The sequence below is a fragment of the Chiloscyllium punctatum genome, chromosome 49, assembly GCF_047496795.1.
Source record: "Chiloscyllium punctatum isolate Juve2018m chromosome 49, sChiPun1.3, whole genome shotgun sequence".
NCBI classification, from domain to species: Eukaryota; Metazoa; Chordata; class Chondrichthyes; order Orectolobiformes; family Hemiscylliidae; genus Chiloscyllium; species Chiloscyllium punctatum.
Genome location: NC_092787.1, coordinates 45,766,573 through 45,780,616, shown reverse-complemented (window position 1 = coordinate 45,780,616; position 14,044 = coordinate 45,766,573). Strand labels below are relative to the sequence as shown.

At 42.7% G+C, this 14,044-nt stretch overlaps 1 protein-coding gene across 9 annotated transcripts in view; it reads right to left on the bottom strand.

Annotated features, from left to right (window-relative positions):
* Positions 1-14,044, bottom strand: part of pnpla7b (patatin-like phospholipase domain containing 7b) — a 340,731-nt gene that overhangs the window by 129,900 nt on the left and 196,787 nt on the right. For all 9 annotated transcript variants that reach the window (XM_072566409.1, XM_072566407.1, XM_072566410.1 and 6 more), the window contains 3 exons: positions 11,432-11,495; positions 8,190-8,358; positions 5,665-5,847 (listed from right to left, as the gene is read on the bottom strand). In XM_072566409.1, the coding sequence (XP_072422510.1) occupies positions 5,665-5,847; positions 8,190-8,358; positions 11,432-11,495 (416 nt within the window). The remainder of the gene's footprint in view (positions 1-5,664; positions 5,848-8,189; positions 8,359-11,431; positions 11,496-14,044) is intronic.

Genomic DNA, 14,044 nt, shown 5'->3' with positions numbered 1-14,044 from the left:
GACAGTGAAGGAACAACAATATATTTCCAAGTCAGAACGGTGAATGTCTTGATGGGGAACTTTCAAATGGTGACATTCCCACATATCTGCTGCCCTTGTCCTTCTAGATAAAAGTAGTCGTGGGTTTGGATGGTGCTGCCTGAGGATCTCTGGGGGAATCTCTGCATCTTGTAGACACAACACACTGCTGCAACTGAGCATCAGTGGCGGAGGGAGGGGATGTTTGTGGATGTGGTGCCAATCAGATGGGGTTGCTTTGTCCTGGATGATGTCAAGCTTCTTGAGTGTTATTGGAGTTGCACTCATCCAGACATGTGGGGACTAATTCCATCACACTCCTGATTTGTGCCTTGTAGATGGTGGACAGGCTTTGGGGGGTAAGGGGGTGAGTTACTCATCACAGCATTCCCAGCCTCTGACCTGCTCTTGCAAAGTCTTATAAAGCTGTAACATGATCTCTTGACCCTATTACTCAATTTCCCAACTTATAAAGGCAAGTTTGCCATACACCTTCTTTCTCACCCTATCTATTTGTGTGGCCACTTTCAGGGAGCTATGGGCTTGAACCCCAAGATCCCTCTGCACAACAATACTGTTCAGGGCCCTGCCATTAACTGTATACTTTTCCTTAACATCTGATCTCCCAAAGTGCAGAATCTCATACTTACCTGGATTAACCTCCATCTGCCATTTCTCTGCTCATATCAGCAACTGATCAAGATCCCGCTGTATCCTTTGACAGCCTTCTACATGATCCACAACTCTACCAAGCTTTGTATAATCTGCAAACTTACTAACCCACCCATCTACATGTTCATCCAGGTCATTTATAGGTCACAAGCAGATATCCCAGTGTGAAACACCACTAGTTAGAGACCATCAGCCAGAAAAACACCCATTCACCACTACCCTCAGTCTTCTATGGGCAAGCCAATCTGAATCCACGTGGCCAAGTCACTGAGGATCCCATGCATCTTAATCTTCTGGATGAATCTACCATGAGAGACCTAATCGAAAGCCTCACTAAAATTCATGTCGACACCATCCATTGCTCTACCCTCATCGATCATCTTTGTCAACTCCTTGAAAAATTTGATTAAGTTAGTAAGATATGACTTGCCCTGCACAAAGCCATGCTGACTGTTCCTAATTAGACCATGCTTTTACAAATGTGCGTAAACCCTATCCCCAAGAGATTTTTTGTAATAGCTTCCAAATGACTGATGTGACACTCATTGGTCAAAAGTTTCCTGGATTATCCCATTTCCCTTCTGCAAAAACACTAGCTAACTGTCAGCCCACCGACACCTCTCTAGTGGTTAGCCACAATACAAAGATATTGGTTGAGGCCCCAGCAATCTCCTCTCTTGCCTCTCTTAATAGACACCATCAGGCCCTGGGGGCTTATCCACCTTCATGCTCTTAGAGAGATCCAAAATGTTGTAGCATATTTGCATGCCCCACACAAATGTATATCCTTATCCTGGGTGAATACTGACGCAAAGTACTCATTTAGGATCTTGCCTACATCCTCTGCCTCCAAGCTCAAGTTCCCTCCTTTATCCTGGAGTGGTCCTACCTTCTCCTTAGTTATCCTCTTGTTTTAATGTATGTATAGAATGCCTTGGAATTCCCTTCAATCCAACTTACCAAGGTCATTTTATAGCGCCTTCTTGCTCTCCAAATTCCCTGCTTGAGGACTTTCCTGCTTTCTTTATATTCCTCACTGGCCCTATCGGATTTTAGCTTCCACAGAACAGTACTGGGAAGTTGTGTGGAGTCCAAAGAGATACGAATGGGGCTAAACGAATATTTTTAATCAGTATTCAAACAGGAAAAAGGCAATATTGTCGAGTCAAATACTGAGATACAGGCTATTACTCCAGATGGGATTGAGGTAAATAAGGAGGAACTGCGAGCAATTCTGAAAAGTGTGAAAATAGATAGGTTCCACTATGCTGGATGGCATTTATCCTAGGATTTTCTGGGGAGCTAGGGAGATTGCAGAGCCCTTGGCTTTGATCTTTATGTTGTCATTGTCTACATGAGTAGTGCCAGAAGACTGGAGGATAGCAAATGTTGTCCCTTTGTTCAAGAAGGGGAGTAGAGACAACCCTGGTAATTATAGACCAGTGAGCCTTACTTCACTTGTGGGTAAAGTGTTGGAAAAGGTTATATAAGATAGGATTTATAATCATCTGGAGAGGAATAATTTGATGTGGGATAATCACAGTTTTGTGAAGGGTGGATCACGCCTCACAAACCTTATTGAGTTCTTTAAGATGGTGACCAAACAGATGGATGAGGGTAAAGCGATTTATGTGGTGTATATGGATTTCACTAAGGTGTTTGGTAAGGTTCCCCACGGTAGGCTATTGCACAAAATACAGAGGCATGGGATTGAGTGTGATTTAGCGGTTTGGGTCAGAAATTGGCTAGCTGAAAGACGACAGAGGGTGGTGGCTGATGGGAAATGTTCATCTTGGAGTTCAGTTACTAGTGGCGTACTGCAAGAATCTGTTTTGGGGCCCCTGCTGTTCATCATTTTTATAAATGACCTGGATAAGGGCATAGAAGGATGGATTAGTAAATTCGTGGATGACACTGAAGTTGGTGGAGTTGTGTACAGTGCGGATGGATGCTGTAGGTTACAGAGGAACATAGATAAGCTACAGAGTGAGACTGAGAGGTGGCAAATTGAATTTAATGTGGCAAAGAGTGAGGTGATTTGGAAGGAATAACAGGAATACAGAGTACTAGGCTAATGGTAAGATTCTTGGTAGTGTAAATGAGCAGAGAGATCTCGGCATCCATGTGCATAGATCCCTGAAAGTTGCCACCCAGGTTGATCGGGCTGTTAAGCAGGCATACAGTGTATTAGTTTTTATTGGTAGAGGGATTGAATTTTGGAGGTCTTGTTGGAGCTGTACAAAACTCTAGTGCGGCCGTGTTTGGAGTATTGCATACAGGTCTGATTACTGCATTATAGGAAGGATGTGGAATCATTGGAAAGGGTGCAGAGGAGATTCACCAGGATGTTGCCTGGTATGGAGGGAAGGTATGATGAAAAAAGGCTGAGGGATTGGAGGCTGTTTTCGTTTGAGAGAAGAAGGTTAAGAGGCAACTCAATAAAAGCATACAAAATGATCAAAAGATTAGATAGGGTGGAGAGTGAGAGCCTTTTTCCTCAGATGGTGATGGTTAGCATAAGGGGACATAGCTTTAAATTGAGGGGTGATAGATTATAGGACTGATGTCAGAGGTAGATTCTTTACTCAGATTAGTAAGGGTGTGGAATGCCTTGCCTGCAACAGTAATAGACTCGTCAACTTTAAGGGCATTTATATGGTCATTGGATAAACATATGGATGATAATGGAATAGTATAGGTTAGGTAGGCTTTACATTGGTTTCACAGGTCAGCGCAACTTTGAAGGCCGAAAGGCCTGTATTGTGCTGTAATGTTCTATGTTCTATAGGCTTCTTCTTTCCTTTTGACTAAATTCACAATCTCCCTCATTATCCAAGTGCTCCTTACCTTGCCATCCTTGTCCTTCCTCTTTATTGGAACACGCTGGTGCTGAACTCTGATCAACATCTCACATGTGGTCTTGCCCAATAACACTTCCTCCCATTTAACACTCCCTAGCTCCTGCCTAATACTGATTCAAATTTGTTTTCCCCCAATTTAGTACCTTCCTTTTAGATCCCGACTTATCCTTATTTATTAGCCATCTTAAAACCTAAGGAGTTGCGATCACTATTTCTAAATGCTCTCAGTGAAAAGTCAGTCACCTGGCCAGGCTCACTAGCCAATACAAGGTCCAGTATGACCCCTCCTTTAGGTGGACTATCCACATACTGTTTCAAGAAATCCTCTTGGATGCACTTAACAAATTCTGCTCCATCTCAGCTTAGTGCAGCATTTCAAAATATCCAGGATCTGATACTCAGTGACATTCTTAAGCCTTCAGCAACCTCATACTTGAGCCTCAATAGTTGACACAGCACACATGATGACAAACGCAGTAACCCCATCCTGTTCATTAGGCAGGAATTCCTTATAATTAGTACATACGTATTAATTACTGGTAACCTCTATTCTATTCACTGTGCAGTAATGCTGGAGTACATTATAGATAGAGCAGCACACACTATGACTAACATACTAACTCATCCTTTTTACTGTATAAAACATACACCATGAACAACAGAGTAACCTTCAATTGCTGACTGGACAGAAATTCCATTTGGTACCGACTCTTTCACACACAATTATTATTTCAGTTTGTTTCAGATTTGCAGAAAACAATAAAATAGAATGCACCTCTGACTGGAGGACAAGTCTTAGTTGTGTTGCTATAATAGGATCGCATGGCAAACACCTTTCCACACTTGCTGTATTATGAGAATGGGAAGTAAAGCACAGAGGAATTATTTCATGGAAAAAGGAGGAAATACTATTTTTTTCTACTCAAAGAGCACAAAGTCACACATTTTAGAGGAGTAGCATTCTAAACTTACATTTCACCTGATGTTTATTTAAGGTGTACAGCAGCTTTAATGCAAGGTGGTAAATGTTTATTTGCTAGGTAGTTAAATGAAATACATTGGGTAGAAAGAAATCCAGCAAGATTTCATAGATTAAACTTTTGTATTCGGAATGCAGTTTCTGGGCTCATCCAAATGTTAAGTGCCTTTCTGCTTAGTCTGGAATTACATCTCTTTCCTCTTTGGTTTTCCCAATATCCCAATCAGTACAGAAAGCAGTTGCTAGAGAATGTTCCGCACAATGGATGAGGGAGAAGAGCCAAGTGAAAAAAAAAGGTCTTGCTCGCATGTCTTTGTATTTGAGACACAATTTACCTTTGGTTGTTGTGCGATTTTCAAAAAAAACGTACGCCTCAAATATTTATATTCCCATTCAAAAAGGAATTTTGTCAGGAGGAACTACTGCCCGAGAGTTGGGAAACAGGTGGAAGTGGTGGAGCCCAGATGTTGGAACAGGGAGAATTTTCTTCTCTCTCTCTCTCATTACAAATAGATGATGTAGATTTGATTGCTGGAATACATAGTACTGAAACTTACTAAGACAAGGGGAAGCTTTAGTATAGTAGAATGGAGCAGAAAGGTAGCAGATGCAATTTATTGCAGAAACGTGTGATGTGTAGCATCTTGGAGAGCGAAATACAAAGTAAGATATGCATGGAACAGAAAGGCACTGAACGGAGTGGTGGAACAGAGAGAAGAAGGTGCAATATGTGGGCTTGAACACAGTCATCAAATAATTGATAATTGTACATCCAACAACCCTCTGTCAACCGTGTGTCATACCCTCTGCTTTAAGGACCTCTGTCAGTGGGATATCAAGGTGATGAGACTCAAACTCCCACTCCTTGCTGGAGGCTAACCTTTTGCAAAGGCATTGGAAGAGACAATTTGAAACATAACGCTCAGCTAGTCAAGAAGAGGCCCAGGAAAAAAAAAACAGGTGAGTGAATCATAATGGTTATGCAACAGCTGGCATATTGTGGAATTATTGGATACTTTAATATCAAAGATCACTCTCCCTCAAGGTGATGCTGTTCCAATAATGCCAATCTGATCATCCTATAAAATGAAAACAGTAGCAAACGATATACAGAGACTGTTCAGAGTTCCCTACCAGTTTAGGTAGCCTCTTGCGAGAGAAGACCCGGCGAGGACAGCAGAGGTGTAGATGACCAGAGCACCAACTCCTCATGTTGAGCCACTCGACGGTGCGAGCTGGCGTCGGGCCATCCTCCTTGTGCAGGAGGATGAGCTGTTTGAGAGCTCGTACGGCTGTGTTCTCCAACATGCGCTCCAACTGCAAACAAAGTCACACACAAATTGCACACATGAAGAGTCACAGGACACTGAGCCAGTGCCAGGGACACACCGTGAGCTACTCTACGGTGTGCCCCTTCCACTGTGTCTCCGTTTGCTGGTCGCAATACCAGGTTTTGTAGGTGCAGCGCTTCACTTTCACACCCAATCAATTTAAGTCAGAAACGGGTTAAAGTGGCAGCTAGCAATGATGGTCACCTGGTTGACCTGAAGTGAACCACACTTCTCCAGTCCCTTGCCTCAATGGTCAAAAAAAGTCATATGCAAAGTTTTCATGTGAGGAATGCTTCAGGTCCAGAAGAATACAATAAGCCCCTTGGAATAAATAGTGGGACACTAGTATCACTGACAGTGTACATACTATGTTGAAACAAAAAATCAAAATACAGTGGACTCCAGATATAAGAACATAGAAGCGATATAGGGCATTGGGCTCTTCGAACCTGTTCCTCAAGTCACCAAGATCACGGCACACCAGGTTATGATTTCATCTCTACTTTTGTGTCTGCTCCCTCATAACCCTCAGCTCCCTTGTCAACAAAAAAATCAATTTAACTTGAATACATTTAAACCTCCATTATCATCTGAGGAAGAGACTGCCATAGATTAACGACATTCTTAAAAATAAATTATCTGACAAGAGTGTGACCTCTCACTCTCAAATGCCCCTAGTTGATATCTCTATCCTAAGAGGGAATATCCTCCCAGCACCTACCCAGTTTAGTCCCCTCAGAATCTTACATGTTTCAATAATAGTAAAACAAATAAGGGCAGGACTTGTACAGTTAATGGTAGGGCCCTGGAGTGTGTTATTTAACAGGGAGGCCTACGAATTTAGGTGCTTGGCTCCTTGAAAGTTGCATCATCGGTAGACAGAGTCAAGAGTGTGGTGCTGGAAAAGCACAGCATCCAATGAGCAGGAGAATCAACATTTCAGGCATAAGCCCTTCATCAGGAATGAGGGCTTGTGGGTTGGGGAGCTGAGAGATAAATGACAGGGTGGGGGGGGCGGGGGGGGGCGCAGGAAGGCAGATGGGAATGCAATAGATAAATGGGGGAGAAGGTGATAGGAAGGAGAGGAGGGTTGAGCGGATAGATGGGAAAGACGATGGACAGGTCAAGAGGGCAGTGGCGAGTTGGAGGCTTAGGACTGGGATAAGGTGGGGAGAGGGGAAATGAGGAAACTGGTGAAATCCACATTAATTGGCTTGCGGGGTTCCAAGGCGGAAGATGAGGCATTCTTACTCCAGGCATCAGATGTTTAGGGTTTGGCGATGTAGGTAACCCAGGACCTGCATGTCCTTGGTGGAGTGAGAGAGGGAGTTGAAGGGTTCAGCCATGGGGGCGGTGACGTCGGTTGGTGCGGGTGCCCCAGAGATGTTCTCTGAAACAATCCGCTACTTGGCATCCTGTCTCCCCAATGTAGAGGAGACCACACCGGGTGCAACAAATACAGTAGATGACAATTTGTGGAGGTACAGGCAAATTTCTGTCGGATGTGGAAGGATCCTTTGTTGGGTTGGGGTGGGGGGGGGTCGGTGGGTTTCAAAAACAGAGCTCATATTTTTAACGTGAGTGGTGAAAGACTTAAAAGGACCCGAGGGCAATATTTTCACACAGAATGGTTCAAATGTTGAATGAACGGCCTGAGGCAGTCACAGATATAGGCACTTTGACAACATTGAAAGACATTTGGACAAGTATGTGAATAGGGAAGGTTTAGAAGGATATGGGGCAAACAAAGTAAGTAGGACTAATTCAGTTTGAGACACTTGATGGAGGTAGATGGAGTTGGACTGAAGGATCAATTTCTGTGCTGTATGAATCTAAACCAAGTTTTATTCTTCTAAACCCACATGAAACCCATGAAAAAGTGGAGACATTTTCAGTAGACATCACATCTGTGGACAGAGAGAGAGAACGAGAACTCAACTTTCAGACCAGTGACCTTGCATCAGAACAGTGAATGCTTGGTCAATCTAAAACGTTAACTCTGCTTCTCTCTCTACAGTTGCTGCATGACCTGCTGCAAATTTTCAACATTTTATATTTTTATTGCCATAGAACTGGCTCTGACAGAGTATGCAGACAGCAAAGGAGCCACGTGACCAATGTACACAATACCTTCCAGTCAGTGATGTGACAGGAGCTTTCATGAAAAACAAATTATTTAAGTCATTCATTCTTACGTTATTCCTTCCTTTTGTCCCAAAGTTGGCAATTCACTGCACCGATAGAGACACATACTGACATAATGAAACGTGAACATTGACATGATTGCAATTCCTCTAAATACTGTGTTAAGTGCAATTATTGATTTACCTCTCCAACAGTTGGCTCCTGCTCTCCCAGGCCAACAATAAGGATGCAATCAGCCTGCCTGATACAGCGCTGGGTCCAGGGAGTCATGCTGCTGTCAGACTGGTAGAGCACAATTCTATGGATATCTTCTTGCTGAGCTAGCCAGCTTGATAATCGGTACTCATGGATGCTACACAAGGAAAAGCCAAGGGATCATTCAGAAATGGAACACTGAAAATCTACACACATCAAATCAACATCAGTGGAGAAAATGGACAAGCAAACATCAAGAGAAGGAAGGACTTTAATAGACTTGGAAAAGGCAAGTGCAGGAAATGAAAGAGAGAGATACTCCAAGCACAGAGAGAGTCAATGCATCACTTGTGAACTGGTAAAAAATCACCAGTATCCCAGATGGCGGAAAATATCATCAAGGGGGCCTTGGACTTATAGCTTCAAGACCTTCTACCACCAGCTAATTTCTGGGTCTGTTGGAGATTATATTGATGGAAATCGATTGCTGTGCATAACCAACAATTCCATTATCATTAGAGGGCCCTCCAAGGATGACAGGCAGCAAACAAAATCGGTTTTGGCCTTTTTCTGTCTTGCAATTCCTATCCCAGGCAGAAAGAGGCACTCTGAACTATACCGAAGATGGGAAACCTCCAGGGAGATAGTGTTAGTGGGGCTCGATCTGTGGCTTTAATGTTGGCCTGCTTTTTTTTTTGCAGTTTAAGACAGACAGACCTGCTATGCTTTGTTAACATTTTCATTTTAAACATGCCATGCAGGCTTGCTGCTTTTCAAATATCTCGGATTTTCCAGCACATTCCCTCAGCAAGTTTCAGACTACAGTAGTAATTCAATGCTTCTTTCTATTGTTACAACACACTGCAGTCACACAAAACAATCTCCAGCTTTCTGATTAAACAAGTGACCACAACATCACACATTTGTAGAGCACCTTTATCTTGGAAAAGCAATCCAAAAGGTACCTCACCAAGATGTTAAGATGCTTGCGGGATTGGTAATGTTTGCTTAGCCTTTTTATTTCAATGCCTAAAAATCTTTGTTTGTCAATCATTTTTCAACTCTAAAGACGGGTCTGACCTAAATTTTAAACCTGTTTCTTCTCTCAAATAATGCTGATGGACTATTTTCCTATATTTATTTCAGATTTATGAAAACTTTGAATTTTTTTTTAAATCAGAGATGTAGTTACAGAAGCATCAAACTCACGTTTGCAATTCTCTCTTTAAAATAATGCTGATACATAAAGGAGAAACTGCTTTCATTAGCAGGAGGTTGGTAACCACAGAGGGCAGAAAATAATTGGCAAAAAACCCCCAGCAGGAAATGTGGAGGCACTTAAAAAGAATACAACTAGTTACAGTGTTGTGGAATGCACTGTCCGAGAAGCTTGTGTAAGCAAATTCAAAAGTAGCTGTTAATAAAGAATTAGACATTTACTTGAAAAGGGGAAATTTCCAATAGCATAGGGGTCAATCAGGCCGTGATGTAAACAGCTCCTACAAAGAGTCAACACGATGGTAAAAACAATGACTGCAGATGCTGGAAACTAGATTCTGGATTAGTGGTGCTGGAAAAGCACAGCAGTTCAGGCAGCATCCGAGAAGCAGTAAAATCGACGTTTCAGGCAAAAGCCTGAAGGGTGGAGAGATAAATGAGAGGAGGGTGGGGATGGGGAGAAAGTAGCATAGAGTACAATGGGTGAGTGGGGGAGGGGATGAAGGTGATAGGTCAGGGAAGAGGGTGGAGTGGATAGGTGGGAAGGAAGATAGGCAGGTAGGTCAACTCATGGGGACAGTGCTGAGCTGGAAGTTTGGAACTGGGGTGAGGTGGGGGAAGAGGAAATGAGGAAACTGTTGAAGTCCACATTGATGCCCTGGGGTTGAAGTGTTCCGAGGCGGAAGATGAGGCGTTCTTCCTCCAGGCTTCTGGTGGTGAGCGAGCGGTGGTGAAGGAGGCCCAGGAATTCTATGTCCTCGGCTGAGTGGGAGGGGGAGTTGAAATGTTGGGCCATAGGACGGTGTGGTTGGTTGGTTGGTGCGGGTGCCCCAGAGATGTTCCCTAAAGTGCTCTGCTACAAGGCGTTCAGTCTCTCCAATGTAGAGGAGACCGCATCAGGAGCAACGGATACAATAAATGGTATTGGTGGATGTGCAGGTAAAACTTTGATGGATGTGGAAGGCCCCTTTAGGGCCTTAACACCAAGGGCCAAATGGCCTCTTCCTGGGCTGTACAATTTGATACATAGCCACACCAAACCAATGTTGTCCAAATGAAATAGCTGAATAGCCAAGTGTAAGACTGCAGAAATATCATTTCAGCTAACCATGCTAGTTTAACAGAAAATTCCATGCATTCGCTTACGCAATGTGGGTAAATGCACTTTGCATACATGTATTTAGTTAACAAATCTCTGCCACCGCTCAGCAGCCAAAGAAATGGAGCACTTGTATCAATTATAAAGAGTATCTCCTTATTACATTGCCAAACACCCAAGATCTGTTTAAAGCATGAAAGCATACTCCATGCAAATGAGCAATGAGGTCAACACCCAACAATGGTGGTTAATATTGAATATCATTTACTAATCACAATTAACTTATCCATGTCTAGATTCCCAATTAGCCACAAGTGGCCAAAAGCTCTCTTGGGACAACACTAGTCTAAACCATGAAGATTCCAATTTACGTACAGCATAATGGAAGAGCTTAAGGGAAACCTGAATTTCTTTTTAATCCCCAAGTGACAGCACTTCACCCAGTACAATACTTTATAGCAGAGCATAAATAAACCAGCCTCAGTTGGAACAACAATCCACTGCAAAAGATTAATTTTCTGTTCCCGAGCCTCAACGCCACTTTGGTTGGAATGAGATAACTCAGCACTGTGCAGGGAACAAAACTAGGACCTGATACATTTATCATGCCATGTCACCAAACCAACTAAGAAAACCCAAAGTTTAGAATAAAGTTTAGGTTCAAATCATCCCAATTTGCAAAGCGCTGAATTTGGACTTCTCCTCAACTTTCAGATGGGTGATCCATTCAGCCTATATGCTAAATTTGTTAGCTGTACGTTTACCGTTATCTCTTGGCATTATGCTATATAATCTGCCCCAATTGACACTCCCCGTGAAACCAGAATAACTAAAATGAAAGACAGTGTAAGATCAGAGAGAACAAGCTAGGTGAGTGAGGTAGGAAGTCAGCCAAGGCAGAGTGTGACCTGACCTGTCCAAAGCAGTAGATCCAAGACGTTGTTTGATGACATCACTGTTCAGTAGCAAGGTAGGACCTGAAATGAAACAATTGACTTCAGTTTTACATAAATTTAAATAGATGTACCTATAAGATGTATTACTTAACAGACTAAGGGATTCACAGTAAAGAATTACTAAGAGCACTTAGGCTACAACTGACACGTAAATAAATAATACAAATGAACAAGTTCAAACAGCCAGCAGGAATCAATGGAAATGGGGAAATCATTCATTAGTCTGAAAATATTATCTGCACTGCCTCGAGGCTTCGTTTTAGTGCAAAGTCGTGGTAATTGGGTTTCCTGAAGAAGGGCTTATGCCCGAAACGTCGATTCGCCTGCTCCTTGGATGCTGCCTGACCTGCTGCGCTTTTCCAGCAACACATTTTCAGCTCTGATCTCCAGCTGCAGTCCTCACTTTCTCCTGTGGTAACTGGCCAACCAATCATGATGGAAGGATAGAAATTCAGGGTATTTTGTGATGACATTGTGGTGTGCCAAATTAAGAGGACTTGCTCTACTCATTCCAATAATCTCAGCCAGGTATGCCTAATCAGATAGCACTATGGAAGCCAAAGGGACAGCAGCAGTTACCACTTCCTGTTCAAACATCATTCTGACCAAAGAATCAATTTCTAAAAATGCACGACATTCTCAAAATTGCATCATCCTAATTCATAGTAATAGGCACACTATGATAAAATGATCATGGTTGTTGTACATAGTCGTCTTTGGCTATTTTCTGAGGGAAAATGGAATAAATTGTAGTTGAAGGGTCTGATACGAAAGCAAAATTTGAAATAATATGTGCAGCATATTGACCACCTGCAGACTGCCAATGACTCAACCCACATACCTGTTAATGCATGCTAGACTAACAAGGTACCCCTCACCATAGATGGTTAATGGAGGAAGAAGGATGTAAACTATCCTAACATGGCGTTGTGCTATGTCTACCAGATATAAAAACACCACAAGGATGTGCATCAAAGCAACGATTATATGCACTACAGAGCAGGATTTATACACTTAATGGTAAGGTCCTAGGGTGTGTTGCTGAACAAAGAGATCTTGGAGTGCAGGTTCATAGCTCCTTGAAAGTGGAATTGCAGGTAGATAGGATAGTGAAGGCGGCGTTTGGTATGCTTTGTTTTATTGGTTAGAGTATTCAGTACTGGAGTTAGGAGATCACGTTGCGACTGTACAGAACATTGGTTAGGCCACTGTTGGAATATTGCGTAAAATTCTGGTCTCCTTCCTATCGGAAAGATGTCATGAAACTTGAAAGGATTCAAAAAAGATTTACAAGCATGTTGCCAGGGTTAGAGGGTTTGAGCTATAGGGAGAGGCTGAATAGGCTGGGATTGTTTTCCCTGGAACGTCAGAGACTGAGGGGCGACCTTATAGAGGTTTATAAAATTATGAGGGGCCTGGATTGAATAAATAGACAAAGTCTTTTTCCTAGGGTGGGGGAGTCCAGAACTAGAGGGCATAGGCTTAGGGTGAGAGGGGAAATATATAAAAGAGACCTAAGGGGCAACTTTTTCACGCAGAGGGTGGTACGTTTGTGGAATGAGCTGCCAGAGGAAATGGTGGAGGCTGGTATAATTGCAACATTTAAAAAGCATTTGGATGGGTATATGAATAGGAAGAGTTTGGAGGGATATGGGCTGGGTGCTGGCAGGTGGGACTATCTGGTCGGCATGGACAGGTTGGATTGAAGGGTTTGTTTCCATGCTGTACATCTCTATGACTCTCTGACTCAAATTCCTCCATCACCTCTTCCACTTCCCATCTCCCTAGCCTCCTGCTGTCATACAATTCTGATATCTCATAATTTTTCTCTGATTATAGTCTCTCATTTCATCTGAATTTTCTTTACTCCAACACCAGCAGTCCATGCTATCAGCAGTCAAGGCCCAAAATTCACAAATCCTCTCCTGAAACCTCTTTAACTGCCCTAAAGAGGCAAGAGAGAATCTTACCACTCCACCTTGCCTTTCATGGCTATTACGATTGACGGCACCAAAACCATCAACAAAATGGAGGTCACCATGACAGGAAACTGAACCAGACTAGCCACATAGTATGACTGCTAGAGTAACCCAAATGATGGACATTCTGCAGCAAGTAACTCCCCTTTTGACTTTCCAAATTATTTCTCAGCTGCAAGACAAGTTGAGGGAATATACTCCAGTTGCTTTTGAGTACGGACCTCCAAGAACATTCAAGAAACACAGCACATCCACGACAAAGCAATGTGCTCTATCAGGATCCCCCACCCTCCGAACCGTCTGGCATCCAAATCTTCTAAACTTACAACCTTGAGCCTGCTGTGTAGTTTAATAAGGTTATGGTTGATCTGATCATGACCTCAACTACCTTTTCTAGCCTTTGTCCATAAACCTTGACTCCATCATAATTAAAAAATCTGAATATATTCAAAGCTGAGTGAGATAATGACTCAGTCTCCATATCTCTATGGGTTCAAGAATCCCAAAAATTCACAAACGTCAAAAGAAATTTCTCATGTCTGTAATAAATGAGCCGTTTCCTATTTTGAATCCAAACTCAACAAGAGCCGT